Raw genomic sequence first — 27,878 nt, 5'->3', positions numbered from 1 at the left:
TCCCACCGTTCTTCAGGTATTTCCCACTCAACAGGCACCAGTAATTCCCATCCACAGAGCAGAGTTATTATTTCAGTTGCCTGCAATTCTGTTTGGATAGAGGATCTATTATGTGCTCAACACTCCCTACAACAAGAACGCCGATTGTGTGAGCTGCAATACCAATTTTTCCCACAACTTAAACACTTATATTTAACCCAGCTAGCATGTCCTGTATTGGGATGATTTATACAAGGTATATGGTGTGGCACTGATGGAAGTTGTGATTCTCCCCCTTCTTTATACAGATCACAGGCCAAAGCAAAAATATGAGGATTTCCCGACCGAAACAGCCCTGATCCTCCTGTTTGGAGAGGGAGTATTCCTCCCCAAGGTGGATATCGAAGGTGTCTCAGAACTTGTCCAGGCAGGACTTGAAACCACTGATACAGGCTTGGTCTCACTTCCCAATTAGGCGTGATTCTTTGCTCATACCCCTTGGATCCTGTGGATTGTCCCAGTTCATTACCACCCAGCCCCCGCTTTAGAGTCAATTTGGTATCACCCGGTTCAGAAGTTATAATCCACTCCTCAGGTCTTTTCACAGGTCCCTTGATTCTACTGGCGTGGATCCAACCTCGCTCCCTGGTCCGGATTGCAGCCTCCATTGTCAGCAGTACCTGAAAAGGACCTTCCCATTGAGGAGTTAAAGATTGTTCCTTCCATGTCTTTACCAGTACCCATTCTCCTGGATGAATATTATGAATTTTGAACTCCAAAGGGGTGGTTTGAGGGATCATTCCTTTTAGCCTTAGGTTTTCAAGTGTTTTAGCAATTGTGGTGACATATTTTCTGACACTTATTTCCCCTACTTCATAAGTGGCAGTTTCATGTCAGGTGATAAGGAAGGGTAGTCCAAACATCATTTCATAGGGTGACACTCCCAGGTCTGACCTGGGTTGTGTTCGAACCCTTAATAGAGCCAGAGGTAAACATTTTACCCAGGACATCTGGGTTTCAATCATTAATTTTGTTAAGGTCTTCTTTAAAGTTTGATTCATTCTTTCCACCCGGCCTGAACTTTGTGGGTGCCAGGGGGTATGCAATTCCCATTTTATTCCCAAGGTTTGGGTTATTTGCTGTAAGACTTTAGATGTAAAATGTGTTCCTCTATCTGAGTCTATTTTATTAATCATTCCATACCTGGGAATAATCTGTTCCAAAAGAGTTTTACGCACCACATTAGCTGTGGCCCTGGCAGCGGGAATAGCTTCCACCCAGTGAGTTAAGTGGTCTACTATTACCAATAGGAACTTCCATTTTTGGATTTGGGGAAATTCAGTGAAATCCACTTGAATACTTTGAAATGGCCGTAAGGCTAATTCACGGCCACCTAATGGTGTTTTTCTCATTATTTTTCTATTTACCTTTTGGCAAGTTATGCAGTTTTCAGTTATTTGTTTTGCTACCCCAAAAATTCCAATGCATCCAAAATCCCTTAGAAAGTGATCACACAAAGCCTGAGTACCCCAATGAGTTTTCTGATGCATATCTTCTAATATTTTCCTGGTGAGTGGCTTATTAAGTAACTGTCTCCCATCAGGGAGTTTCCACTTTCTAGACTGATCCCGTTCTCCCCCTATCTTAAGCAATTCTTTTTCTTCTTTCTCACTAAATTTAGGGATTTCCAATTCTTCCCTGTCTGGGGTTAAAATTAACATTACTCGTTTGTCCCCATTTTCTGCCGCTTCTTTAGCCTCCTGATCCGCCAAGTTATTCCCTCTTATTTCAGGTGTCATTCCCTTTTGGTGTCCTTTGATATGTACTACAGCTATCTCCTCAGGCAGTTTTAACACTTCTAAAACTTCTAAAATAAGTCCCTCATGTACTAGTCCCTTCCCTTTTGAGTTTAGTAACCCCCTTTCTTCCCAAATTTTCCCAAAGGTATGAATTACTCCAAAGGCATACTTTGAGTCAGTATAGATGGTCCCCTTTTTATGTGCTAAATGCTCCAGTGCTCTTTTTAGAGCATATAATTCACAAGATTGAGCAGACCAGTTTGAAGGTAGACTTCCTTTTTCAATGGTCTGCATATTTTCCCCATCAACTACAGCATATCCCAACATTCTTTTTCCTTGCAAGCATCTGGATGAACCATCAACATATATTTTTTTTCCCTCCAAAAGGGCTTGTTCTGCTAAATCTTCCTGAACTTTAGTTTGGCATTGTATGATTTCCAGACAATTATGTGCCAAATCATCTTTTGGTTCCCCATACAGAAATTGGGCCGGATTGAGACTCCTGCTTGTTTCTATTGTCAAATCATTATTGTCAATTAAGATTGCTTCATATTTTAACATCCTGGAGTCTGTTAACCATTTTTCAGCTTTTTGATTTAGCACATTTCGGACAGCATGGGGTGTGCATACAATTAATTTACTTCCAAAGGTGAGCTTACGGCTTTCCTCCACCAAAATAGCAGTAGTTGCTATTGCCTGAATACATACTGGCCAGCCGTGGCTCACTGGATCCAATAATTTGGATAAAAAGGCTATTGGTTTCTTAACCCCTCCCATTCTTGAACTAAAACCCCGTGAGCTACTCCGTTTTCCACATTAACATATAAATGAAAGGGTTTTTCTAAGGAGGGTAGGCTTAGGGCTGGTACTGAGGCTAGTTTCAATTTCAACTGTTCTAATTTATCATCATCATCTTTAGTCCATCTTATATTGTCTCCCCCTGTCAATTTCTCATACAAAAATTTTACTGCTTGTGTGTATCCTTCAATCCACAATCTACAATATCCCAACAGTCCTAGCAGTTTCCTAACCTCTTTCTTTGAAGAGGGAGGAGGAAGGGATAGGATCCCTGCAATTCTTTCAGGATTTAATTTCCTGCTACCTTTGCTTATCAGGTGACCAAGATATTTTACCTCTGATTCCACAAACTGTAACTTTCCTTTTGATACTCTGAGTCCCTTTTCCCCAAGAAAATTCAGAAGTTTTATAGTAGCTTCTCTAACTTCAGCTTCTATTTCTCCTGATATTAGGAGATCATCCACATATTGGATAATTTGTATTCCTACAGGAGTGGGGAAAGTTTGTAGTATCTCTTCTAAGGCTTGCCCGAATAGATTTGGGGACTCTGTGAATCGTTGTGGTAATTTTGTCCATCTTAATTGTTGCTTTCTCCCGGTATTTGGATCTTCCCATTCAAAGGCAAAAATATCTCGGCTTTCTTCTGCCAGTGGGCAGGCCCAGAAAGCATCTTTAAGATCCACCACACTGAACCACTGATGTTGAGGTGGGACTTTACTTAAAAGAGTATAAGGATTAGGAACCACAGGATAACGGGCTCGTGTTCTTTTATTTACCTCCCTTAAATCTTGCACTAATCTGTAATTTCCATCAGGTTTCTTTACTGGGAGTATAGGGGTGTTATGAGGAGATTTACAAGGTTCCAATGTCCCATCCTTTATCAATTCTTCTATTACTGGCTTTAAAGCCTTCTCTCCCCTCCAAAGAAATAGGATACTGACGTACACGTATGGGACATTCTTCCCTTTCAATAGTGACCCTTATGGGGTCAATATTCAATCCACCCCTATTTCCTTTTCCAGCCCAAACTTCTTTGTTAATTTTCTCTTCATCTTCTTGGCCAAGTTTTAACACTTTGGCTGTCATTTTCCCTTCTACTGGGATAACCCCAATTCCTAATTGTATCTGTAAATCCCTTCCCAATAAGTTGCTGCCAGCCCCAGGAACTAGTAAAACATCTCCTATTCCTATTTTTGTTTCTCCTTCTATGACCACATTTTTAATGACAGGAACTTTAAACCCTTCCCCTTTTGCCCCTGTTACTTTTACAGTATCATTACTTATATCGCATCCCTTTGGAATATTAACAACACAAGTCCTTTCTGCCCCAGTATCAACTATAAATTCTAATGTCTCCTCTTGGGGGCCCACTTTTAAAGTTTTCAAAGGCTCCAGATGGTATTTGTCCCCCAAAAAATAGAGCCCGTGACTCCCCTATTCTTCCTCTGGGGGTGTCTCTTGAAATATCTTTAGATCCCTCCTTAAGTGAGGGCATTCTCGTTTAAAATGCCCTTCCTTTTTGCAATAAAAACAGGTATTCCTGGGTTGTCCCGGGAATTTTGATTGTGCTGGATTTTTATTTCTTCCCTTTTCCCCACTTCTAGCCCCTGAGTGTTTAGGAGGAATTCCTGAGGGTTTTTGATTCAGATTTTTCTGGAAAGTGTTTTCCCTCATAGTGGCTATCATGATTTTTGCTTCCACTTTAGCTTTTTCTTCATCTCTCCGTACATAAACCCTTTGAGCTTCTCTTAATAAGTCATTTAAGGGTTTGTCGTGCCAGTCTTCCAATTTTTCTATTTTTTTTCTAATATCTGGCCATGCCCGGGTGACAAAATTGACCCTTAGCAGGGCTTGTCCTGCTAGGGACTCAGGGTCTATTCCAGAGTATTGTTTCATATTTTTTCGGAGCCTTTCCAGCCATTCAGTTGGGGTTTCCTCTTTTCCCTGTTGTCTCTCAAAGGCTTTTCTAACATTTTGCCCTCGGGGCGCTCCCTCCTTTATCCCTTTGATTATCAAATTACGATAATCATTCATACTTCCCCTCCCAACTTCATCATTCTGGTTCCAATCAGGAGGTGCAGTTGGCAATTTCTGTTCTCCTGGTGGGCCTTGTTGGTTTTCTCTTTCCCATATTTTTATCTCAGCAGTTCTAATCATATCTCTTTCCTCTTGGGAAAATATTATTTTCATTATTGATTGCATTTCTTCCCAAGTGAAAATATTGGGCCCTAGGAATTGATCTAATTGTTCAGCCGTACCTATAGGGTCTTCTAATAGCCCTTTAATCTCCTTTTTGAAATTCCTAACTTCTGTAGAAGTTAAAGGAGCATTCACAAATCCCATTCCCCCCTGGACTCCTCCCATAGGTACTTCTCGTAATGGGAATAAATTGATTTCTTGGTTCCACTCTCCCTGTCTATCTGTTTTTACACCCCCCTTCCCTTGTTTTGTATTAGTGTTGGTAACAGAGAGGTTATCAGGCTGCTTTTGAGCTTTAATTGCTCCCCTTGTGTTCTGATATGGTGCCCCTTCGTTAAGAAGGGATGTTATCTGGGCGGCAGGTGCTGAACTCTCCAAAGGAAAAGAGGCAGAAACAGAGTCCGGCAGGGAAGCTGGGATCCCTAGTGCAGAAGGAGTGAGGGCGGGGCCTGGCAGTGAAGCCAGGGCCGCCTGTGCAGAGCTGCTGGGGTCCGGCATTGAAGCCGGAGCTGCTGCAGCCGGAGTGCTGGTGTCCAGCAGTGAAGCCGGGGCCGCCAGGGCGGGTGGAGCAATAGCCAGAGTCGGGACACGCAGCGCTCTCCCCAGTTCAAAGGGGGGGGCAGGAGTTCCAGGGATGGGTGGAATTCCCAGCATCAGCGGGGGTGGGAGGATTCCCAGCGCCATTGGAGGCGGAGGAATTCCCGGAGGCTGGGGAACCCCTGCGGCTGGCTGCAGCGGGAGGGCTCCCTGTGTTAGTGGTGGAGGTAAGACATCCAGGGGGTCCCATTTTTTTTTATTTTCTGTTTGCTCAAACTCTGGAGTTTTAGATACTTTAAAAACTCTGGCTCCCAGAGGTTCTGTGTTTCCTAACCAGCAAGAGGCATATTCTCTTTCTTCTGGATTGTATGGCTCTTTTGAATTCACAAATATATTTAGAGCCTGGCAGATCCAAGCCTCCGAGGACCCGTATTTTGGCCAGTAAACATGATCAGGTCTAATTTCCTTTTTTACCCACTCCTTCATGCAGAATTGGATCATTTTTACTTTGTCTTTCCCCTTTGTATTTGGATCTGTATCCCAATTTGCTAGTTTGATCCCGAGGGGACTATCTTGAGGTATATCCTCTGGTATTTTATTAATTCTTTTTTCTCTTAAGGCCAGCTTACTGGTTCTCTGTCCCATTTTTCCAAGTGTTCTCTGTTTCACCCTACTCCTTTTAAGTACCACTATTTAGAACACCAATTGTACTATTTTAGAATACCAATTACACTCCTTTAAAACACCAGTTCACTTCTTTAAAATACCTATGTTAATTCCCTTGAAAAAACACGAGTTCACTTCTTTAAAGCACTAATCACCCTTCACAGCACCACCAACAAAAACCAACAAACCCCAAATCCCTCTCTCAATGTTCTTGTTAGAGTCCACCTTCCCCCCTTCAAGATACAGTTATACATGATCTCTCATTCACACATGCATTCTCATTTCTTTAATAGGCTTTCCACACTCACTTTCACTCACACCAAGACAATACAATAATAAGGTACCTTCAGTGTTGTTGGCCAACCCCCCAGATTTTCTTGGGTACTGTATCCCACACTTCCCGTGGTTTGCACCCTCAACCTGGCAATATTCCCGGGGATTTATTATTTTTTTATCCCCTTTTTGTCCTGTCTCCTAGTACACTGAACTTAGGAGAACTCCCGACTCCTTCCTTTCCAGGGGTCCAACCCCTCCCTGAGACCCCAGTCCCAGTAACCCCGGGGGGATTCTTTCACTCCTTTTTCATTCGCTTCGTCCAATTCCCGGCCTATTTTCTCGCGAAAGATAGGAACCGCGGTAGTATGGACTCCGCTCTCGCTCCGCAGGTCTGGGGTAACCAGCTTGCGTCTCATTCACACACATTCATCCCCCCGTTTCCACCCCACTGATCAGTATGTACCAATTCCTGTTCAGGTCCTGAAAGATTATGGGGTTTTGAAGGAGCGCTTTATTACTTTGATTTTTTTATTTTTCTTTGCTTTACTTGTCTCTCTCTTGTCCTCCGGGTGTTGCCCTGCTACCACCGATGACACCAGAAGAGCCAAAGCGGATTACCAAAGCTGGCAGGGAGGCGCCTTCCCCCGCCTGGAATCTCCTGGTTTCCCCGGGGCGAGGTGCTTCATCCCGGACGAGCCCCCAATTTCTGTGAAAAACGAAGTTCACTCCTGTAAAATTTTAAAAAAGTTTAATAAAGACAATAAGAGACATAAAGTAAAGCAAAGAGTTACGGCCGGGTGCCTTGGCACGCTGACCAAGAGCACACCTGGTATCTCAGGGATACCCCTTTTATCCCATCCTTGCTGTGAGGGGTTAATGCATATTCAAGCATGTCCCCTCCCTGGTTCCGCCTTCTTGGATCATGCTCTTGCACAGTCTCATTTTCTGCTGGTCAGCATAATTTTTTTGCTGGTCATCATTATTCTAGCTGGTCAGCATTCTTTTGGAGTCTGGTTTCCTTTTTTCTGCAGATGGTCAGTTGTTGATAAGGGTCCGGGCCCCTCATCCTTCTTCTGAGGGCAGCTGGGCTTATCTTTCCCCCCTGCCCACGTCCTGGTACCGGCTTTTTGATAACAGTTTGCTCTCCATTTCCTGCTGCTGATAACAGCCTGTTTTCCACAGCTTGATCCTCCCATTGTCTTGCCTTGTCCGGATGAAACATATTCTTACCATTCAGAATTCCTATCTAAGCCTATAACTTGCTAAGAGAGAAAAGAATATAGTGAAAGCATATATATTTATCAGAATAATTGTGAAAAGCCAATATTTACAACATGAATTCACAACAACTATAGGACCCATATTTAGGTAAGGTGCAGGAAATGGAAGAAATATAGCTGTGACCACATGCCCCGCGAACCTGGGTAAGCTCAACAACATGGTTCTACCTAACAAGGTTTCTAAATCCAGCACACAAAAGTTAGGTTATTTAAGAACTGTTATTCCTTTTTTGCCCTTTTTCTCTCAGTGCCCCACATTGGGCGCCAAAATCTGTCTTGGTTCTAGAAGACAGGTGTCTGCTAGGGAGGGCAGGAGCCTCCCTTGGAATGAAAAATTGTACACCCCCTCCCTCCGAATTATTATAATTCTGAAATCAAGGGGCTCTCAGGCAGAGATATGGGGATAGGAATAACAGTTCTTTACTAGTATGCATAACAAGGCAAACAAACAACAATAACTACAGCATTAGCAAGAAAACAGAACCAGGGGCACCGTGACAGCTTTCTCAGCTGAGACGGGAAGGGATGGAGGACAGGCTTTGCTTCACAAACCCCCTCGGGCGGGCAGTCCCGGTGCTCCTGCAGGGCTCTGAGGAACACTCAGCTGGAACAGCAGGGATGAGCTGAGATCCCGGGCTGGTGGCTGAGGTGGATCAGCAGCTCCGCGGCGTTGCCTGGCACTGCCACACGTCCCGGCAGGACAAGGGGTGCAAGGCCACCAACGAAGAGGGAAGGAGAAGAAGCAGCAGCTCCTTCTAGGTGATTGCGAGGTTCCTTTCTCCCCACCGCAACAGCTCTGCGCCCCAAGTGTTCTTTTCCAAAGCTGAAGAAGCCCGCCAAACTGTCCCCACCCTCCCGAGCCTGGCCGAACTCTTTGTCTTTTGTCAAGCACCCACCAAGTACCCAGAGTTAGGTTTTCCCCTAAACTAATGGGTAAAAATTCCACAGGCAAGCCAGAACTAAAAAAAAAAAAACTAACCCCCAACACCCCCCTGCTACCAAAAAACAGGCCCTATAAAACCAATACGTAATCTCAACTCATGAGCCTTTCATTATTTTTTTTCTCTCTCCTCTGCGCATCTGAGAGCAAGAGAAGATGAGCAAACAGCTTTAATGGGTGCCTGATGTTTGGCCAGTGTTTAACCATGACAGGCTTGGATAAAATCTGAGAGCTGAGCCCAAGACACACAGGAAAAAGTTTGAACAGAAATTTCCCACAACTTAAATATTTGAAAAGAGAAACACTCCTGAATGAGTCCTTCAGCTGATTGAATTGCAGAGCTTCAGCAAGGTCACTGATGTCAGCAAGGATTTGCATGAGATGGGACAAGCTAGCTGCAGTGGTATCCCATGTTACAAGGAGACATGCTAAGTGATTGTGTGCTGCTGGAATAGATTTGTAGACTGGGTGATTCTGCAGCTGTTGTCTTCTCTGCATCTGCACTTATGCTGCACCATGAGTAAAGAAGGTGTTATCCTAAACCAAATTTTTTGTCTCTCTTTGTAGGTCACTATTTCAAAGCTCATAAGGCTGTTCTTGCTGCCTGTAGCCAGTTCTTCTACAAATTCTTCCAAGATTTCACTCAGGAGCCCTTGGTGGAGATTGAAGGTAGTCCGATTCATGCAAATTAAAACCTTCAGAGTTGTGTGCCCATGCTCAAAATGAATGTAGTATCCCTGGTATGAGCTTAAATGCACGCTTGATCATATTGATTAGCTTTCTAGATATCAGCTTTTGAGTTGTGAAGTAATGTTGTGGCTTAACCCTCACTGGCAACTAAGCACAACAGAGCCAGGCTGGCTCATTTTCCACCAGTGGGATAGTGGGGAGAATCAGAAATGTAAAAGTGAGAAAGGAACTCATGGATTGAGATACAACCAGTTTAATACTTAAAAAGAAATAGTAATTTTGTAAAAAATTATAAGTAAAAGAGAAAAGAAAGAGGAAAAAAAAAACAGGGAAGACAAGTGATGCACATTAAAACAGTTGCTTGCCACCAACTGACCAATGTCCTAGCAGTCACCCCTTCACCTGCCTCCCACACACACTATATACTGAGCATGATGTCATATGGTCTGGAATATTCCTTTGGTCAGCTGGAGTCATCTGTCCTCGCTGTGTCTCCTACCAACTGCCCACACACCCCCAGCCCGCTCGCTGTCAGGGCAGTGTGAGAAGCAGAAAAGGCCTTGGCTCTGTGTAAGTGCTGCTCAGTAGTAACTGAAACATCAGTGTGTTATCAACACTGTTTCAGTACAGGAAGGACATTGACCTCTTGGAGCAAGTCCAGAGGAGGCCACCAAGATGATCAGAGGTCTGGAGCATCTCTGCTATGAGGAAAGACTAGGAGAATTGGCATTGTTCAGCCTGGAGAAGAGAAGCTTCAGGGTGACCTAATTGTGATCTTCCAGTACCTGAAGGGAGTCTACAGGAAAGATGGAGAGAGACTATTTAAAAAGGTCTGGAGTGACAAGACAAGGAGGAATGGCTTCACACTGACAGACACTAGGTTTAGATTAGATATTAGGAAAAAATTATTTACTGTGAGGGTAATGAGGCCCTGCACAGGTTGCCCAGAGAAGTTGTGGATTTTTTATCCCTGGAAATGTTCAAGCCCAGGTTGGATGAGGCTTGGAACAACCTGGTCTAGTAGAAGGTGTCCCTGTCCATGGCAGAGGGTTGAAACTAGATGATCTTTAAAGTCCCTTCCAACCCAAACCATTCTATGATTGAGCACAGATCCAAAACATAGCCCCATGCTAGCTACTATGAAGAAATTTAAATCTGTCCCAACCAAAACCAGTACAGGTACCTATTGCCAGTGGAAAAAACTTCCCCTGAAGAAAAATTTAAAATAAAAAGATACTTTTGCTGGGATGCAAGAACATGATAGATGTGGAGCAATATCTTCCTGGTAAGTAAGAAGAAATTTCCTGGAGCAATGCAGCTTTTAATAATTTGCTGCTCAGAGATCTCTTGAGAGAGAGAGATATCATATTTTTATGTTTAAATTTGAACTTTTTTATTTTATACAAGTAGCTTTTTGTCTATTTTATCCTTCTTTTTATCTTTGTCATGGAATGACTGTAGATGTTCCAGATTCACCTGTTCCTATAGTAGACTTTTTATTCCAATGTAAGCCTTTCAAGGGTGGCATCTTCTTGAAACTGGCTATTGGAGTACTGTGAGCAGGCAAGTGTGAAAGACTGAGGAATTGTTAAAAGAGGCCATTTTTCTTGCTTGTAAACAGGTGTAAGTAATATGGCATTTCGTCACCTAATTGAGTTCACCTATACAGCAAAACTAATGGTCCAAGGTGAGGAAGAAGCAAATGATGTTTGGAAAGCAGCTGAGTATCTACAGATGTTAGAAGCTATCAAAGCACTTGAAATCAGGTAAACGTATAAGCCTCTTTTTCTTCCCAACACTGAAATGTAGAGTTTTAAGAATCCTTGTATGAGAGCTGCCAGTATTTTGCAGTGCTCTTCTTTATCCTGAAACCTCCTAAACTCATGTGGTACTGTATACTCTTCTACTATAAGATATGGGTCAGAATTATACAAGCTAAAAAAATGAATGTCACATTCTTTGGGCTAGAACTCAGTGACAAGTGACATGGCTGGTAAATGTTGCAGACATTGTAGGACTGTGACTTTATGATAACTAGTACCAGACCTCTATACTGACTGCCCACACCTGATTGACAGTTGGCTGTACAGTGATGATATCTCTCAGGTAATTAGACCACATTAGCAAGTTTGCACTGCTCTCTTGATTTCATGCAGCTTTCTGCTTTCAAGAGAATAGGCCGTGATTTTAAAGCTTCTTGTTGCAAATTTAGTCTCTCAAACTTCTTGAACAAATGTAGTTGTTATAATTGGTTTTATATGGGATCAGTACTTAATCAAATGTTGCTGTAGCACCTTTTATCCAGTAAAAGGAACTGTAATCCATTACCAAACTCCGACCTGAGAAAAACAGGTGCCATTTCCATCATGCTATTTTTCTTCCCCTTCCTTCTCTTTCACAAAGTGCTGTCATGTTCTCATTTCTTCTGTATGCTATACTGTTCTCCTGTCATGAAGCAGGGGGAGGGGCAATAAATAACTCCCAGCATTACAGTTATCCTTGCTTTCTCTTCTAGACATTTTGAAAGGTCTTTGTGTTCAGGCTAAGGAAAGACAGTTGTTTCTTCTTTATCTCCCCATAGACACACTAAGCTAAGGAGAGTAGCTCTGACACTGAGTTCCTCTAGTAGCCAAACAAACAAAACCTCCATGACACGATACCCTGGAAACTTGGTTTTCAACAACAGTGGGGTTTTTTTTGTTTTTTGGAATCAAGTTATTCTGTTGATTGGTAGCAGAGCTGAATAACTGTAGTGCGGTTTTTTAATAGAAAAGATAGGATTGTGCATTTCTAGTTCTACTCTCCAACCCCAACAATATCCTTTTTTGACATTATTGAGATTAAACATGGTATCACCAAAATAACTTTTTTTTTTCTTCATTTAGGGAAAAGCAGACCTTTGCTGTCTGTTTGAGAAATTTAAGACACTTGAAATTGAAAAAACTATGTTCTAATTGGTATCACTTTGAGTCTCTGTACACTGGTAGAGCTGTTTGACCAGGATTCAGATCTGTCCGTCAAGTTAAACTGTCTAGTCTGCAATTAATTCCCACTAACGTATAATGTTTGTTGGTTATGCAGCACTAGTAAATGCTGTAATTCTTATGTTACAAGGAAATAAATGTTTGGCTTAACACACACATGTGCAAGCCAGTCTGTTCTTAGAATTATTTCCATTGTTCATAGATTTTTGGATGAGTGTTTTTAGTTAGAAAAACAAACTTGAGTACCACTGTCAGTCTCAGTTTTCTTCTTCACAGTAGGAAGGGGACAAATTGCAATACAGTGCCTCTAGCTGAGCTTTGACTAAAAGGGGCAAGCATCAGAAACTTCAGCTAAAGTAGAGGTTATTATAGAACTAACCATTTGTGTAATGCATCAGAGTTGCACAGCATATAATCTAGACTTAAAAGAAAACCAGCTATCCTTCCTTGAGGTACTGTGTATTGTATGTGTGTGTCCTCATTCAGTTTCACACCTGAGCCACACAATGTACTCAAGGACAGTAGTCTCCTCTTTGCTGAGCAGATTATTATTTTTGTACGTGGTCCTGGAGCTCCTTGCAGTAATGTGCAAAGTAACTGTCACCTTTTAGGCATCAGAAATATGGCCTAGGTGAAACTCTTAAGTTTAGCTGCTGTCTTCCTGTGTCTGAATATAATAAGGTGCAGTTTAATAAGCTGTATCCTGCATTAGGTCATTAGCCACACATCTTTGCTGTATGACATACTGATACTGGAGAAAAACCTTATCACCCCTATTGCTAGAAAACCTGAAAGTCATAGGGAGTAGGTTACATAAAAGGATTTATCAGGCTGCAAAGGAAGGTAAAGGTACAAATTACTCTGATTACAGTCTGATTTGAGGGGAAGATAGCCACTCATTTTCAAAACTGATAATCAATATTTAAACCTCCGGCATGTAAATGCTGTGGATAATCATGAGTGTTTGACTTGAAAGCATTGGCCCAGTGTCTTGGGGTGATTTTATGATTATTCTTTATTCCCTGTCTGCTTTATGCCCAGAACACAACTGCTGTAGCTTTAAGATGGGCCCGGGGGGTGGGGCGGGGAGCCTGGGGCTCGTGCTCTGTTAAAGCTCTCTCCGATGTGGTTGGTGGTTACGTGGATTGTTACTTCGTTGACTTGTTTGCTGGATTAATTTTCGCCAATTTAGGCAAGAAGCTTCGGGGGGGGTGTTCTGTTTTTTTCCCTTCCTCTGGCCTGGAGGCTTTTCACTGGCAAATCCTTTCAGCAAGTTTTTTTTGGGTTTGTGGTATTTTTTTCGCTCCTGCCTGGGGAACCTGCAGGGCGGCTCCGGCCAGTCCGAACCCTGGAAAGACAGCCGGCAAAAGAACGGATAATAAACTCCACTAACTTCGCCGGCTGCGAGGAGAAGACCCACACCAGAAATCCAGCAGGTTCCAGGCTGCTTTGCGAACTCTTTTTTTTTCCTCCCCTGACAGAGACAAAGGGCAGTTGCCATCTTTGCCTCTCAGCCATGCGGCAAGGTGGGGGTGAGGTGTAAAGTTAATTTTATTTTTTTTTATTATTTTTTTTATTTTTTTTTCCCGTGCTTTGTGGATCATCTTGCTTTGTTAATAAACAGTTTTACTCTTTTTTTCACTTTCATCCCCTGGTATCCATATCTCTCATTGGCAGAAGAAAAGGGTGTTATTGAAGCCCTCTCCTTAGAGAAAAAACACTTGTTTTAGAACGTTTTTCTCCTAGAATTTGTTTCTAAACCGAGACACCCAGTCAGCTCTGTCCGTGTTTGAGTTGGGATGCTATCTCTGACATCTTGGAGGAAAGGGGTTTTGTATTTATGGTTCAAGGAAAAGAAGACCAGAGCTGGGAGCTGTGCTTAAGTCCAGATAAATTAAATTAAAATACTCTTTTCACATCCCAGTGGCGTTTTTCTTTTTTACTACAACTGTTAGCTGTGTGTTTTCCTGGAGTACTAGATGTTATAATAATCATTGTGTGAAGTCACAGCTGTAGTGTTTTCTAAGAAGCTGTAAGTGCTGCAGGCAATTTCATGTACTCCAGAGCTTGAGAAGTGAATAGTGTAGGAAGAACTTGAATCTTATTTCTGAGTAGGCAGGCCAAAGTACAGAATTTTGCATTTCTTATATAAACCTATGTCATTAGGCTAACTGGCCTTCCATCTTGATAGGTGCTTTGTATCATTCAAGTGGAACCATTTAAAACACTTTAATAACCTTATGTTAAAGGCTCCACAGCTTTAACTGCTGTTCTACAGCTCTAAGGAGTATAGATTAAGGACAAATTAACATCTGAAATGGGGGCAGGTTATGTGGTAACTCATCATTCAACTTCTTTAAGAAATATCTAGCTAGTGTTTAATGTAGAAGCTTAGCATCAGGCAGGAATTGTTATGTAAGTGCTTATGTATCTTAACTATGTTTATGTAAATGTTTTTCAGGAACAAAGAAAATTCATCACCCTTAGAATCAAATCAAAGGCAAGGTAAAAATAAAGCAAAAAAGAGGAAGATTGCTGAAACGTCTAATGTTATCACAGAAACACTGCCATCTGCAGAATCAGAGCCTGTTGAAATTGAGGTTGAGATTGCTGAAGGGACAATTGAAGTGGAAGATGACAGCATTGAAACACTTGAAGTAGCTTCTGCAGAGCAATCTATAAAGTACATACATGCAACAGGTACATCAGATGAATCTGCTCTGGCTCTTTTGGCAGATATCACCAGTAAGTATCGTCAAGGAGAGACAAAATGCCAGATTCAAGAAGGTGGTAGTGCAACTGATCCCTCATGCAAACAGGTAGAAGATATTGAAATTGTGGAACTTCAGTTGTCACATGTGAAGAATTTATTCCACTGTGAAAAATGTAACCGTTCATTTAAATTGTTGTACCATTTTAAGGAACACATGAAAACACACTCTGCTGAGAGCTACAAGTGTGACACATGCAATAAAAGTTACCTACGAGAGAGTGCTTTGAAACAACACCTCACTTGTCACCACCTTGATGAAGGTGGTGCTAGCAAGAAGCAAAGACCTGGCAAGAAAATACATATATGCCAATACTGTGATAAGCAGTTTGATCACTTTGGACATTTTAAAGAGCACCTCCGAAAGCACACAGGTAAGAATACTGATATGGTTCTGTTCTTGTGGCTTTGCATCTAATGTTTTGGGGAAATACAAAATGTGCTGAAGAAAATGCATGAGTCCTGAGTGCTAGAAATGCTTGGCTTCTAGTTGCAACTAAAATGCTGGTTTAGTTTTAATTTCTTTTGTTTGTTTTATGTTGATATAAACTTTGAGGGATTGAGGTGGTTAAAAAGAAATGCCTAAAACCAGGAAGCACTAATGAAGCTTCTCTTTTCAGTCTATTAAATCTTAAAATATTTATTTCAAAATAATTTCTTAAAGCATGTTGTTTTTTTTGAAAAGTACCAAACTGAGGAGCTGCTCTTATTTTTGCAATTCTACTAGTAAATGTTTCTGTTGAAATATGATCTAAACCATGAGCTTCTCAGTGAAATATACATTTTAAAAGAGTTTCTTTTACTAGCAGAACATATGAGCAAATGCCTATTAATGCATTAGGCATAAAGTACCCCCTTGCTCTTGACATCTCATCTGATTTCATTTTCTTTGTTAATTAATGCAGCAAAACATTTCTAGTGACTATAGTAGACTTTTGTTACTGTAAAATCTGCCTCTTTGAAATCTGAACAGTATCTTTTGAGTTAAAAATTACTTGTGTTTCTATATAATATGGGAGGTTAAGATGCTATTTCTTCATGTCATGAAAAGTCTGTACTATCTGAATAGGTACTAAGTATTATATAGATAGCTCTCTGAATGTAAAATATATGTTGTCCTGATCTTTCAGATGTTTTTGTTTAATATGTCAGTCATGAATCATCAGTAAGAATTTAATAGAGGGGTAGCAGTCTTATTTCTTTTGTAGCTTGCTGTTGCAAAAGCCTTTTAATTGGAATGTCTTTGCATCTGTATATGACTGCATCAAATCTACTCCAAATAGCCCCTTAAAAGTTGCATTTATGAAAACTCTTTGGCAAATCCTTCTTCCCTATGAAGCAGGGAGTGTTTCTCCATTATGATCAAGCCAAATGCAAGCTACCTAACAAAAGTATTTTCAGAGAAAAGTTTCTGGAGGATTGTGGACATGATTTCTGAACCTGAGAAAATTTCAAGCTCTCAGGGGCTGATTGTTCCCAAGGGAAAGTATTTTGAGAACTTTTCCTCTCTCAAGGACTATTTGTGCAAATAAAGGTTTACTTTCCCAAAACAAGACACAGATGTTCTGAGAGTGTTTTCTCTCTTGTCCCACCAATGGGATGAGGGAGGTGTTGTTCCTTCTACCAATCAGGGTGACCTGATCAGAACAGCTTATAAAAGGGTTGAGAAAACCCTGAAATAAAGGCTCCTTCACCTCACGAAACCTGGTTGCTGTGTGTGATTTTCTCGGGACCCTCGCTATACTTTGTGTCCTCTAGCGACAGAGGATTAACAGAATAAGCCAAGTATAACAGTATATTTATTGCTATTGTGACAGAAGGATTTTGGGGATGAAGCAACTTAGCATATCACAGGAGGTGCAGAATACTTTCTAAATATTTATTGATGCAAGTATCACACATGGAATCTAATTACTTCCAGTTCCAGTGATGTGCTTGAAACAGCCAAATTAATCAGCCCATGTCTGAAAACTCTGTAATTGAAGTAATTTGTATGCAGATTATACAAACTTCTTGAGAGAAATTCATCAAGGTCTTTGCCGTTCTTCATGATTGCAAAATATGTTTCACAGGAAGTGTACTTTGACTTGCAAATAACATCTTCCATAGGAGTGAATAAATGGACTCTATTTACATACCATGAATAAATGATCCCAAGAAGTTCATTTGATAAATGCCTGCCTTTATGTTTCTGGGGGAGAAAAAAAGAAAGCCAAACAAAAAAATCCCAAAAACCTTACTATTTCTCTCTAAACCAAATTTAAATAATGATATGGCAGCTTTATGGTTATGGGTGAATTCCCTGGTATTTCTTACATATTGGGCAAATAGAAGTCACTGTGTTATTAATAATGTCTTTGGCTTAAAAAAATATTTATTTTGGGCAGTCCCCTTCCTGCGGCTGCAGGGATTATAAAGGTCCAGCAAAATATTGGACTATCTTAGATGAGAATTTCTGTCCTGTGAGTTACTTATGACTGGCAAGTGAAATCTTGCCTGTTAGATCAGGCCAAGAACCCTTCCTCTTTAGTCTTACCTAAGTGAGATTTTTTTCAAATTCATAGTTTAATGATACCCAGGGGAAGAGAAGCAAGTTGTCACCTTTAGCAGAAGAATTCAGTTCCCAGCTCGGCAGTGTACTTCTCAAGCTAGAGGCAGGCTGATACGCTCTCTGTTTTCCATTGCTGCTGCTGAAGTCACAGCATTGATTTGCTCTGTGCGAGAAGTCACACAATGTCTTTTTGGCCTTTGGATATTGCCATTGTTGTGTTTGAATTGTCAGTTTCAGATACTTTGGGCAGAACATGAAGATTGTTAAAGAATTTGGGTAAAAATAGAATAAATCTGTCCTTAACTGGGCAGTGCCTCACTTAACATAACTTTTTTAATGTGACCAGCTTGCAGAGCAGGTGAAGGTTTGTGGTGTGAGTTTTGTTCTGTATTATTCATAGAATCATAGAATGGCCTGGATTGGAAGGGACTGTCGCTAGAGGACACGAAGTACAGAGCGAAGGTTCCGATATCACAACAACCAGAGGTTTCTTCATGAGGCAAAAAGCCTTTATTTCAGGGTTTTCTCAACCCTTTTGTAAGCTGTTCTGATCCAGGTTATCCTGATTGGTAGAAGGAACAACACCTCCCTCATCCCATTGGTGGGACAAGAGAGAAAACACTCTCAGAACATCTGTGTCTTGTTTTGGGAAAGTAAAACCTTATTTACACAAATAGTCCTTGAGAGAGGAAAAGTTCTCAAAATACTTTCCCTTGGGAACAATCAGCCCCTGAGAGCTTGAAATTCTCTCAGGTTCAGAAATCATATCCACAAGGGACCTTAAAGCTCATCTCATTCCAGCCCCTCCTGCCATGAGTGCCTTCCACTAGACCAGGTTGTTCCAAGCCCTGTCCAACCTGGCCCTGAACACTTCCAGGGATGGGACAGCCACAGCTTTTCTGGGCAACCTGTGCCAGGGCCTCACTCTGCTTACAGTCAAGAGTTTTTCCTAATATCTAATCTAAACCTACTCCTTTTCAGTTTTAAGCCATTCCTGCTTGTCCTCTCACTCCAGGCCCTTGAAAATAGTATCCATCTTTCTTGTCAGCTCCCTTTAGGACCTGGAAGATCACAATTAGGTCACGCTGGAACCTCTCTTCTCCAGGCTGAACAATCCCAATTCTCAGCCTTTCATAGCAAAGTGTCTCAGTTTAAAAGACAGATGTCTGCCAAGGAAGGTGGGAATCCTCCAGGAATGGAAAAGATGACCCCCCCTCCCTCCAAATTATCACTTCAAAATGAAAGGGTTTCCAGGTAAAAATATGGGAAAAGGAATAACAGTTCTTTACTGGCTAATATAATATAATAAATATAATATAATATACAACAAAACGATAACAGAAGTTTTCCCACCTGTTAAGTAAATTTTTCCCTTGGGTGTAGTTACAACGACAACTGGCAGGGGGCACTGTTGGCTCCTAGCAGGGCAGAGAGACTGCCGTGACTCCCCACAGCTTTAGGGGATGCTCTGACATGAGCTTGGCAACCTCTTCAGGTGATGGTGGGAGCTCAGGCAAAGAGGAAGACAGGAGATCGCTCCTTTTGCAAAGCTCATGGGCAGCAGTTGGTCCTGGTACCTCCACTGGGAGATGGCACACTCTGGGGAGGTGGGCAGGGCTTGGTCACAATGTTGGGCTACTGTGCAGAGAAGTGGCCTGGCGGGAGCAGCCCCAGTCCTGACAGCATACCACACGTTGGCTCTGGACCTCCAAACGGCTGAGAAACAGGGAAAAAACGAGCAGGCTTGCAGTGCAGAAACTGGGGCAGATCAAAGTCCTGGAGCCTAACATGCAGGAGTAGCTGCGGCCAATACACTGCAGGCTGGGGTCTGGTGGGACATGGTCCCAGTCCCAGGTGACTCCTGAACAACAGAGAAGCGGGGAAGCAAGCAGGCAGGCCCTGGTTGCAGTGCCAGGAAAAATACACAGGGCAACAGTATTTCAAGCCAGATGCACTCACTGTGTCCCCACGCGGCTGCCACCTCGATACTGAACCAGAAGAGAGCGAGAGTGAGAGAGCCCCAGGCCCCACCCCCCCAAGTCCCAGGCCGAGCTTGCACCTCTCATGATATCCCCTGAGCTGCAGAAAACCTGGACAGCAACGCTTTTAAAAACGCCTGCACCAAAACAGGGGCTCTCCCTACCACCAGCCCCACACACATCCAATCCCTTGCCTTAAAGATACAGCAACCATTTTATGGGCACAAAGCAGAGGATCAGGAAATATACTATCATAATAACTCACTCCAAGACAGAAAGATGCTCCATCCCTCTGATCATCTTGATGTCTCCTCTGGATTTGCTCTAACAGGTCCATGTCCTTTCTGTGCTGGGGACCCTAGAGCTGGAGGCAACACTGCAGGCGGGGTCTTACCAGAGCAGAGGGGCAAAATCCTCTCCTCCTGTGCTGCCCACACTGTGGGATGAGCCCAGCACACAGGGGGTTTCTGGGTGCCAGTGCATACCGCTGGAGCATGTCCAGCCTCTCACCCACCAGTACCCCCAGGTCCTTCTCAGGGCTGCTCTTGATCTGTTCATCCCTCAGCCTGGATTGATCCTGGGGATTGTCCCGACCCAGGTGCAGCACCAGCACTTGGTCTTTTTAAACCTTATGAGATTCCCATGGGCCACTTCTTGAGCTTGTCCAGGTCCCTCTAGATGGCCCTGTCTTTCAGGTGTGTCACCTGCACCACTGAGCTTGGTGTCATCTGCAAACCTGCTGAGGGTGCCCTCAACCCCTTTGTGTGTGTTATTAATGAAGATATTAAATAACACTGTGTAGCAGGTTGAGGCTGTGTGCCAGGTGCCCACTCAGTCGCTCTATCATGCCCTTTCCCACTGGGACAGGGAAGAGAATAAGATGGAGGACAACCAGCAGGGTGAGATAAGGCAGTTTTATTACAGTAAAAGAAAGAAATAAGCAGAGATCTGCATGGGCTAAAGAGAAAAAAGCTCAGTCTCTACTTCCCATCAGCAGCAATGTTCGGACACTTCCTGGGAAGCAGGGCTTCAGCACGTGTAATGGTTCCTCCAGAAGGCAAACATTGAAAACTCACAAATGCCTCCCCTTCCTCCTCTCTCCCTTAGCTTATATATCTGAGCTGCTATCATATAGTATGGAATATCCCTTTGGCCAATTTGGGTCAGCTGGCCTGGTTGTGTCCCCAAGATCTTGCCCACTCCCATTCTCTTTGGTGGGGGAAGGAATGTCAGAGGGACAGCACTGCTTGGCAGTAGCCAAAACACTAGTCTGTTATCAACACCTGTCCAGCTACCAATACAAAGCACAGCACTGTAAGGGCTGTGAACTTTACCTTGGTCAGACCCAATATGATCTCTACTCCTTATTCTATACCATTTGCATCATGCTTGGATCCCATATAAGCTATATACTCTCAGTACTAGGATCCTTAAACCATCTCTATATTAAACATGCATTTTATTAACTATCACCTGTCCTTTCACATCCCTTCAGGTGGTCTCTCAGGATGTGGGATCAGGACAGGAGAAATAGTACATTTGATGGTTCATGGTTGGATACTGCCACCATCCCTGTTCATCATCGCATTCTTCTTGCTCCTCGCAAAATTCATTCTTCGTCAGTTCGTGTCCCTCCTGCTACTTTACCTTCTGTAGCATACAACTTAGAATATAGGTTATTCTTACCCCAAGGTTAAATCTCCTTGAGGTACACACCAGGTCTCCCCATCCTCCCACATCACCCACCAAGTACACCCAGGTCCTTGGGCAAAGACAATCCCACAAATGGGTTTGCCTTTTCCCATGAGGGAAGAAATCCACACTGAGTTCCCCAGCCACTTCCCTATATGTAGTGCAGGGACCTCGTTTCCTTCCACAGTGTCTAAGAGCCTGGTTTGGGCAGGATGAGGGCGGTTAGCAGATCCCCTAGTGTTGACTAGCCAAGCGGCTTCTGCCAAGTTTGCATCCCAGTGCTCCCCTGTCCCATTACCTAATGCCCTTAACATAGTTTTTAGCAGCCTGTCATATCTTTCAATCTTCCCAGAGGCCTGTGGGTGATAGGGAATGTGATATATCTGCTTAATGCCATGTCTCTTTGCCCAGGAGTTTATAAGATTATTTAAAAAATGAGTCTCTGTCCTGGTTTAGGGCAAATTTGGGAGAAAACCTCCAATGCCCCCCCCCCCCCCAGGAAGCAAACCCACGTGGCCCCTTTCTCCCACCCCCCAATCGGTTTGGGAAGAGGTTTCTCTGAGAGAAGTGGAAAAAACCTGTTTATTTAACAGGCACAGCAGTACCCAGCACAAGAATGAGCAATATCAAATTACAAAACCTCTCGTCGCTCTGAAGAGATGACAAAATTCAGAGGGTCTCTTTCCTGTGGGTGTTCGCTCTGTTATCAATCCCTCTGTTGCTGGAAAATGCCGCTGCCCAGGCTGGGCTCTCGGTAGTCTACGGATGCAAGCTCCTGGTGCTCCCCCGAGTCCCCAGTTCAGAGCAGGTTCGATCTGTTTCAAGGAAAAGAAAACAGTCCAGGAAGACCTCTCTGCTTCGGCTAGTTGGAAAGCCAAGGTGATCTGTCTCTTGTTGTCTGTCTGTGCTGTAGTCAAAACCCCATCCCGGGATGCGGGGGGAGCAAGTACAGTCTCTGATAACAGACTTGGTGCTTCTTTTCCACTCACTTTTACTCTTAGATGAAATTTTAAGAATACAAAACCTGTGTCTGGTCTAGGTGGATGAATGGGGATACAATTTAACATCATAATCAACCCAGGACAGTCCCATTGTCTGATCAAATTCTATCTGGGGTTCCGTGTCGCTACAGAATGTGTCTTTCAAGTCCTGAAATCACGTTCCAGGCAGTGGCATAGTTTACTGGGTATGTTTCTAGCCAGCCAGTTGTGGCCTCTACCATGGTGAGGATATAACTCTTGCCTTGGCATGTTTGTGGCAATGGCCCAATGTAATCAATTTGCCAGATTTCACCATACTGGAAACCATGCCACCTCCCTCCACTCCAAGGAGGCTTCACTCGTGTGGCTCGCTTGATGGCAGCACATGTTTCACACTGATGGATTACCTGTGAAATAGCCTCCATGGTCAGGTCCATCCCTCAGTCACGAGCCCATCTGTATGTTGCATCCCTTCCAAGATGCCTCCATGTTTCATGGGCCCATTGGGCTATAAATAGCTCACCATTTCTTTCCCAATCTAGGTCCACCTGAACTACACGAATTTTGGCAGCCTTATCTACCCATTCATTGTTTTGATGCTCCTCAGTGCCACGACTCCTGGGCATGTGCACATCTACATTATGTACTTTCCGAGTCATGTTTTCTATTCATGCAGCAATGTCCTGCCACGATGCAGCATCCCAGATGGGTTTACCCCTGCATTGCCAATTGCTTTTCTTCCACTGCTGCAGCCATCCCCATAGGGCATTAGCCACCATCCAGGAGTTGGTATAAAGTATGGGCCCCTTTTCTCACTCAGCAATCTCTAGGGCTAGTTGAATGTCTTTCACCTCTGCAAATTGTCTTGATTCACCTTCCCCTTCAGCAGTCTCAATGACTTGTTGTGTGGGACTTCACACAACAGCTTTCCACCTCCAATGGTTTCCTATCACTTGGCAGGATCCATCAGTAAATCATAGCTTCTTTTCTTTTCTGGTAACTCGTTATATGGTGGTGCTTCTTGGGCACGAGTCACCTTCTCCAGCAGTGCTCCAAAATCTCTGGCTTCTGGCCAATCCAATATCTCTTCTAGGATTCCTGGGAAATTGGGTTTTCCCATTGAGGCTTGTTGTGTAACTAATGCTACCCACTTACTTCATGTAGCACTGGTTGCATGATGTGTTGAGGGAATGTTTCCTTTGAACATCCGGTGTAGCACGGGCAATCACAGTGCCAAGAGGAGACACGCTTCTGTCCAAACAACTTCTGAGGTGGCTCAAACCCTCTCATAAACTGCTAGTATCACTTTTTTAGTTGGAGTATAGTGGGCTTCTGATCCTCGATATCTCTGGCTCCAAAACCCTAATGGTCAACCTTAAATTTCTCCTGCAGTCCTTTGTCAGAGGCTTCAGGTGAGACCATGCTCCCCAGCTGCAGTGTAGAGGATATTTTGCACAGCTGGTCCTGTCTGAACAGGCCCAAGAGCTACCACACAAGCTATTTCCTGTCTGATCTGCTCAAAGCCTGTTGTTGCTCAGGGCCTCATTCAAAGTGGTTCTTCTTCTGGGTCACTCAATAGAGGGGGCCCACAAGCTGACTATAACCTGGAATGTGCATTCTCTTGAACTCCACAAGGCCCAGGAAAGCTTGTGTTTCCTTCTTATTAACTGGTGGAGACAGTTGCAATTTTGTCAACCACTGTAGGCACATGGCAGTGTCCATCCTGCCATTTTATTCCCAAGAAGTGGATCTCCTGTGCAGGTCCCTTCACCTTACATTGTTTTATAGCAAGACCAGCTTTCAGAAGAATTCAGATTGTTTTCTTTCCTTTTTCAAAAACTTCTGCTATATTGCTGTCATGGTTTTAAAGCACTAGCTAAAAAGTCACTAGAAAACTTACTCATTTCTTGCTGTGAGATATGGATTAGAACAAGAGCAAAACAGGATTAAAACTTAAAAGGAATAAAGAAAGATTATTAATAGAACTACAAGAATAAGAAACCAGAATAAAACCTCCAGAAACCTTTTTTCCCCACCACCCAACCATTCCCTTGTCTAACTGACAACACAGAGACAAAACTTGGTGGTTAAAACAGTACCAACTATATAATAGTCTTTTCATCAGTCTTTATAGAGAAAAAGAAGTTTCCTTTTGTCATTCTATGGAGAGTTCTCCACAAAAAAACAGTTCTCTCATGGATTTTCATTCCCTTGATGCCAGCTGCCCGGAAAACTCTGCCATCAGGCTCCTCTTCCCATTTCACAACACTCTGAGGTCATGGGCCATGAATTCAAGGGGTGTCATTTTAAGGATGAGTTATTCAAAGGCAAAAGTTCTCTTCATCTATCTCTGTGATCATTGCTGGGAACAGAGGTTTTCTCATTTCTTCTTAGGGGCCAAGTATCTCTATCAACTCTCACTTCTCTTTTTCTATTCCAGCATTTAATGATATCACAACTACTTTGACTCAAACCTCCAGAGTGGCCCAGCTTAGCTCAGTGATGAGGTTTTTCTTCACTCTGGTTTCGAGCCAGCATATGTTTTATTTTGGGGCTGTCATGGGGTGACTTTACCTTTAAGATAGCTTTGGGAGCTAAGGAAGTTGAAGCTGCTGGGAGTCTTTTCTCCTGACCAATTATCGGTCATTTCTGAGAATTGGCGGCGGTTTTAACCATTGAGAAGTGAGATCAACTTGTGAACACCACCTTAAGATGTAAAGCCAGGGATCTCTTGTTCTCTTTGCTTTCTGGCTTCTGACGAGGTAACAAGGCTCTGTGTCGGCCTCCTCCCCCCCCTCCAGGCTGGACAAGGCCGCGGGGGGGGGGGGGGGGGGGGGGGAGAGAAACGGAGCCGGCCGGCCTGACTTGGTTTGCAGTTTCTGCCACTGAACTGAAACCTGACACCATGAACATCTGCAACTTTCCAAGACTTTAACTCTTTTACTACCTAGATGAAATTTACAGATTACTCCTTTTCCCAGAAAAAGAAAAAAGGAAGAACTATAATCAACATGAAAAAGACATCATAAAACCATCAAAGACAGTGAAAAAAAGAGTTAAGTTTTAGATAAAGAAGAGAGAATAAAGAGATGCTTTAATTAAGCTGAAATATTTTTCTGTTAAAGCTATGGAGATGGACAATAGTGTTCTGAAAAGAAAACTCCTTTAATTCATGACAGAGTATATTGGGAGGAATGGAGTGTTCAAAGTGTGGATTTTGAGCAAATGGTAAAGTGGTTGTGATGCTGTGAGATACTGAAACAGAGGGGGAGAAGTAATAGTTGAAGATTTGGGGCCTTTTGAGAGGCAAAGAGAAAACTTCTGTTTCCAGAGGGGCTCAAAAAACAGATGAAGAGAACTTTTGCCTTTGAATAACTCATCCTTAAAAATGACATCCCTAGACTCATGGCCCATAACACACCTCAGAGTGATGTGAAATGGGAGGAGAAAATCTGATGACAGATTTCCGGGCAGCTGGCGTCAGAGAAGTAGAAAGCTATAACAGAAATAGTTTTCTTGTGAGAAACTCCATAGATTAGCAGAAGAAGACTTCTGTTTCTCTACAGAGACTGATGAAAAGATTCTAGCAGGAATTGGGGACTGTTTAAACACCAAAGTTCCAAAGTTTTTTGTCTCTATTTTGTCATGTAAACAAAAGAATGGTTGGATAGTGGGAGAAAAAGGGTTTTCTGGAAGTTTTATTTTAGTTTTCTTATTCTTGTAGTTTTGTTAATAAACTTTCTTTATTCCTTTTAAGTTTTAAGCCTGTTTTGCTCTTGTTCTAATCCACATCTCACAGCAAGAAATAAGTAAGTTTTCTAGTAATTTTTTAGTTACTGCTTTAAAACCACAACATTTATTTGGTGCATTGGCCGGGAAACGGAATTGACAAATCTAAACCACTACAGTTACTTTTGGAAGTCAAGTCTATCAAGTGAGCAAAGAAATAAGGGGTGGAATCTCTCCCTGGGTTGCATTCCACAGTTTATTTCTGTGAAGGGGAATCCAAAGGGCAGGAGACAAAGGATTTGGGGTCGGGGGGTTTCTTTTAACAGGGTTTATTGGAGGGAGGGAACATCAGAGAGAGAACCAATTATTTCTCTTAGCTAGTACAATTACAAACTTTCTACAAATCAAGGTTACACACGCTAAGATAAGAAATAACAGACAAACTTCTTCAAATGCCCACAAAGGTGTAGGAGCATACTCCACAGAGGGGCAGAGGGGGAGAGAGGGGGGAGGGAATGGTTTCCTGGCAACGCAGGAGGGAAAGAAAGGGAAGGTAAGAATGCCCTCTCAGCTTCCATAGCTCAGAGGCTTCCATAGCTCAGAGGCATTCTGGGACAGGAAAAACAAAGTTACAAATTTCCATGCTGGAAAGAAGGGTCTCTTTTCTCCCAACCCTGTGCTTTCCTGGGCTGAAGAGATTTCAAGCAGCTGGAAATGCCAGCAGGATCTCCCCTCCACTCCATCTGGCTTCTCGCTGCGGAGCTGAGGATAAAAAACTTCAGTAACCATGGTAACCTGCCTCCAGGTAAGCAATAGGAGAAAAAGAAGTGGGAGGGGGGGGTGAAATCACAACTAGAAGAAGGGAAAAGATACATTTCAAGCTATCAACTACAACACTACTTCACTATCTGCTCAGCTTCATCAATGAATTACCTTTGCTCAGATCTACACTTTGAAATACTTCATTCCTCCCAAAATGCTTTTTCATGAATTAAAGGAATTTTTTTTCAGAACATTATTGTCCATCTCCATAGCTTTAACAAAATAATATTTCAGCTTATTAAGGCATCTCCTTTTTCTCTTCCCATCTGAAGCTTAATTCTTTCTTTCACTAACTCTGATAGTTCATGTTGTCTCTCTACATGTTGATCACTTTCGTTTTCTTCTCTCTGGAAAAAGGATTAAATCTGCAGGTCTCATCTGGGTAGTGAAAAGGTTAAAATCTGGCTCAAGCTGCAGCAGGTATTCATGGTGTCGGATTTCAGCTCGGCAGCATTGGAAAAGCAGCAGATGCTTTTTTTTTCAGCCTGTGGTCGTCTGTGCGAACTGTGGAGGCGAGCAGCCGTGACCTGCTCCAGCCCAGGGCCAGGGTCCACAGCAGAGCCCAGCTCCAGCCTGGGAGGAGGGGAAGTCCCACAGGCTCCATCCCCCACCCAGGAGCTGCAGCAAGCCAAGCCCAGCCCCTACCGGGCCGCATGGCCTGGGAGGGGGGGGAACAGGAGCTAGGTGGAGGTCTGTTACCTTTCAAAGCTGGAAACTAAGAGCCAAAAATTCCCAGGCTTAGGTCTTAAGGTGGTGTTCACAGGTTGATCTCACTTTTCAATGGTCAAAACTACTGTCAATTCTCAGAAATGGCCAGTTATTGGCCAGGAGAAAAACTCCCATCAGCCTTCAGCAGCCTTAACTTCTGTAGGTGTTTCCTACTTTTTTTTCTTAAATGCCAATCTATCACAATCCACCCCTTCAACCTGTGAACACTTATTTCAAAAATTATCAGAATTATATTCAACATAAAACTTTACCTAAAACAATAGAACTACTAAATTGACAGAAAGGAAGAAACAAAAATTCACTAACCTCCACCCCTAGATATTTTACCATTACTGCTATATAAACTTAGTATTTAATCATGCTTTGCCTTTTATTTCTCTTAATTAATCCCTATCTCACAGCTTCAGTTCAAAAACCAGGCAGAAAACACTATTTTGTAGTAGTTTAGATTCGCCAATTTTGTTTCCTGGCCAACACA

General features: G+C 42.8%; 1 protein-coding gene across 1 annotated transcript in view; it reads left to right on the top strand.

The window, feature by feature from the left end:
- LOC148183436 (zinc finger protein 131-like) overlaps positions 1-27,878 on the top strand; it is a 59,467-nt gene that overhangs the window by 19,403 nt on the left and 12,186 nt on the right. The window contains exons 3-5 of the mRNA XM_088061396.1: positions 9,042-9,143; positions 10,786-10,930; positions 14,610-15,292. Coding sequence (XP_087917522.1) covers positions 9,042-9,143; positions 10,786-10,930; positions 14,610-15,292 — 930 coding nt within the window. The remainder of the gene's footprint in view (positions 1-9,041; positions 9,144-10,785; positions 10,931-14,609; positions 15,293-27,878) is intronic.

The sequence above is a fragment of the Pseudopodoces humilis genome, chromosome 12 (assembly GCF_049639895.1).
Source record: "Pseudopodoces humilis isolate 2021_Gansu_Grassland_sample_001 chromosome 12, ASM4963989v1, whole genome shotgun sequence".
Taxonomy (NCBI): domain Eukaryota; kingdom Metazoa; phylum Chordata; class Aves; order Passeriformes; family Paridae; genus Pseudopodoces; species Pseudopodoces humilis.
Note: the sequence above shows the minus strand (reverse complement) of the source record. Positions and strands in the feature narration are given on the sequence as shown.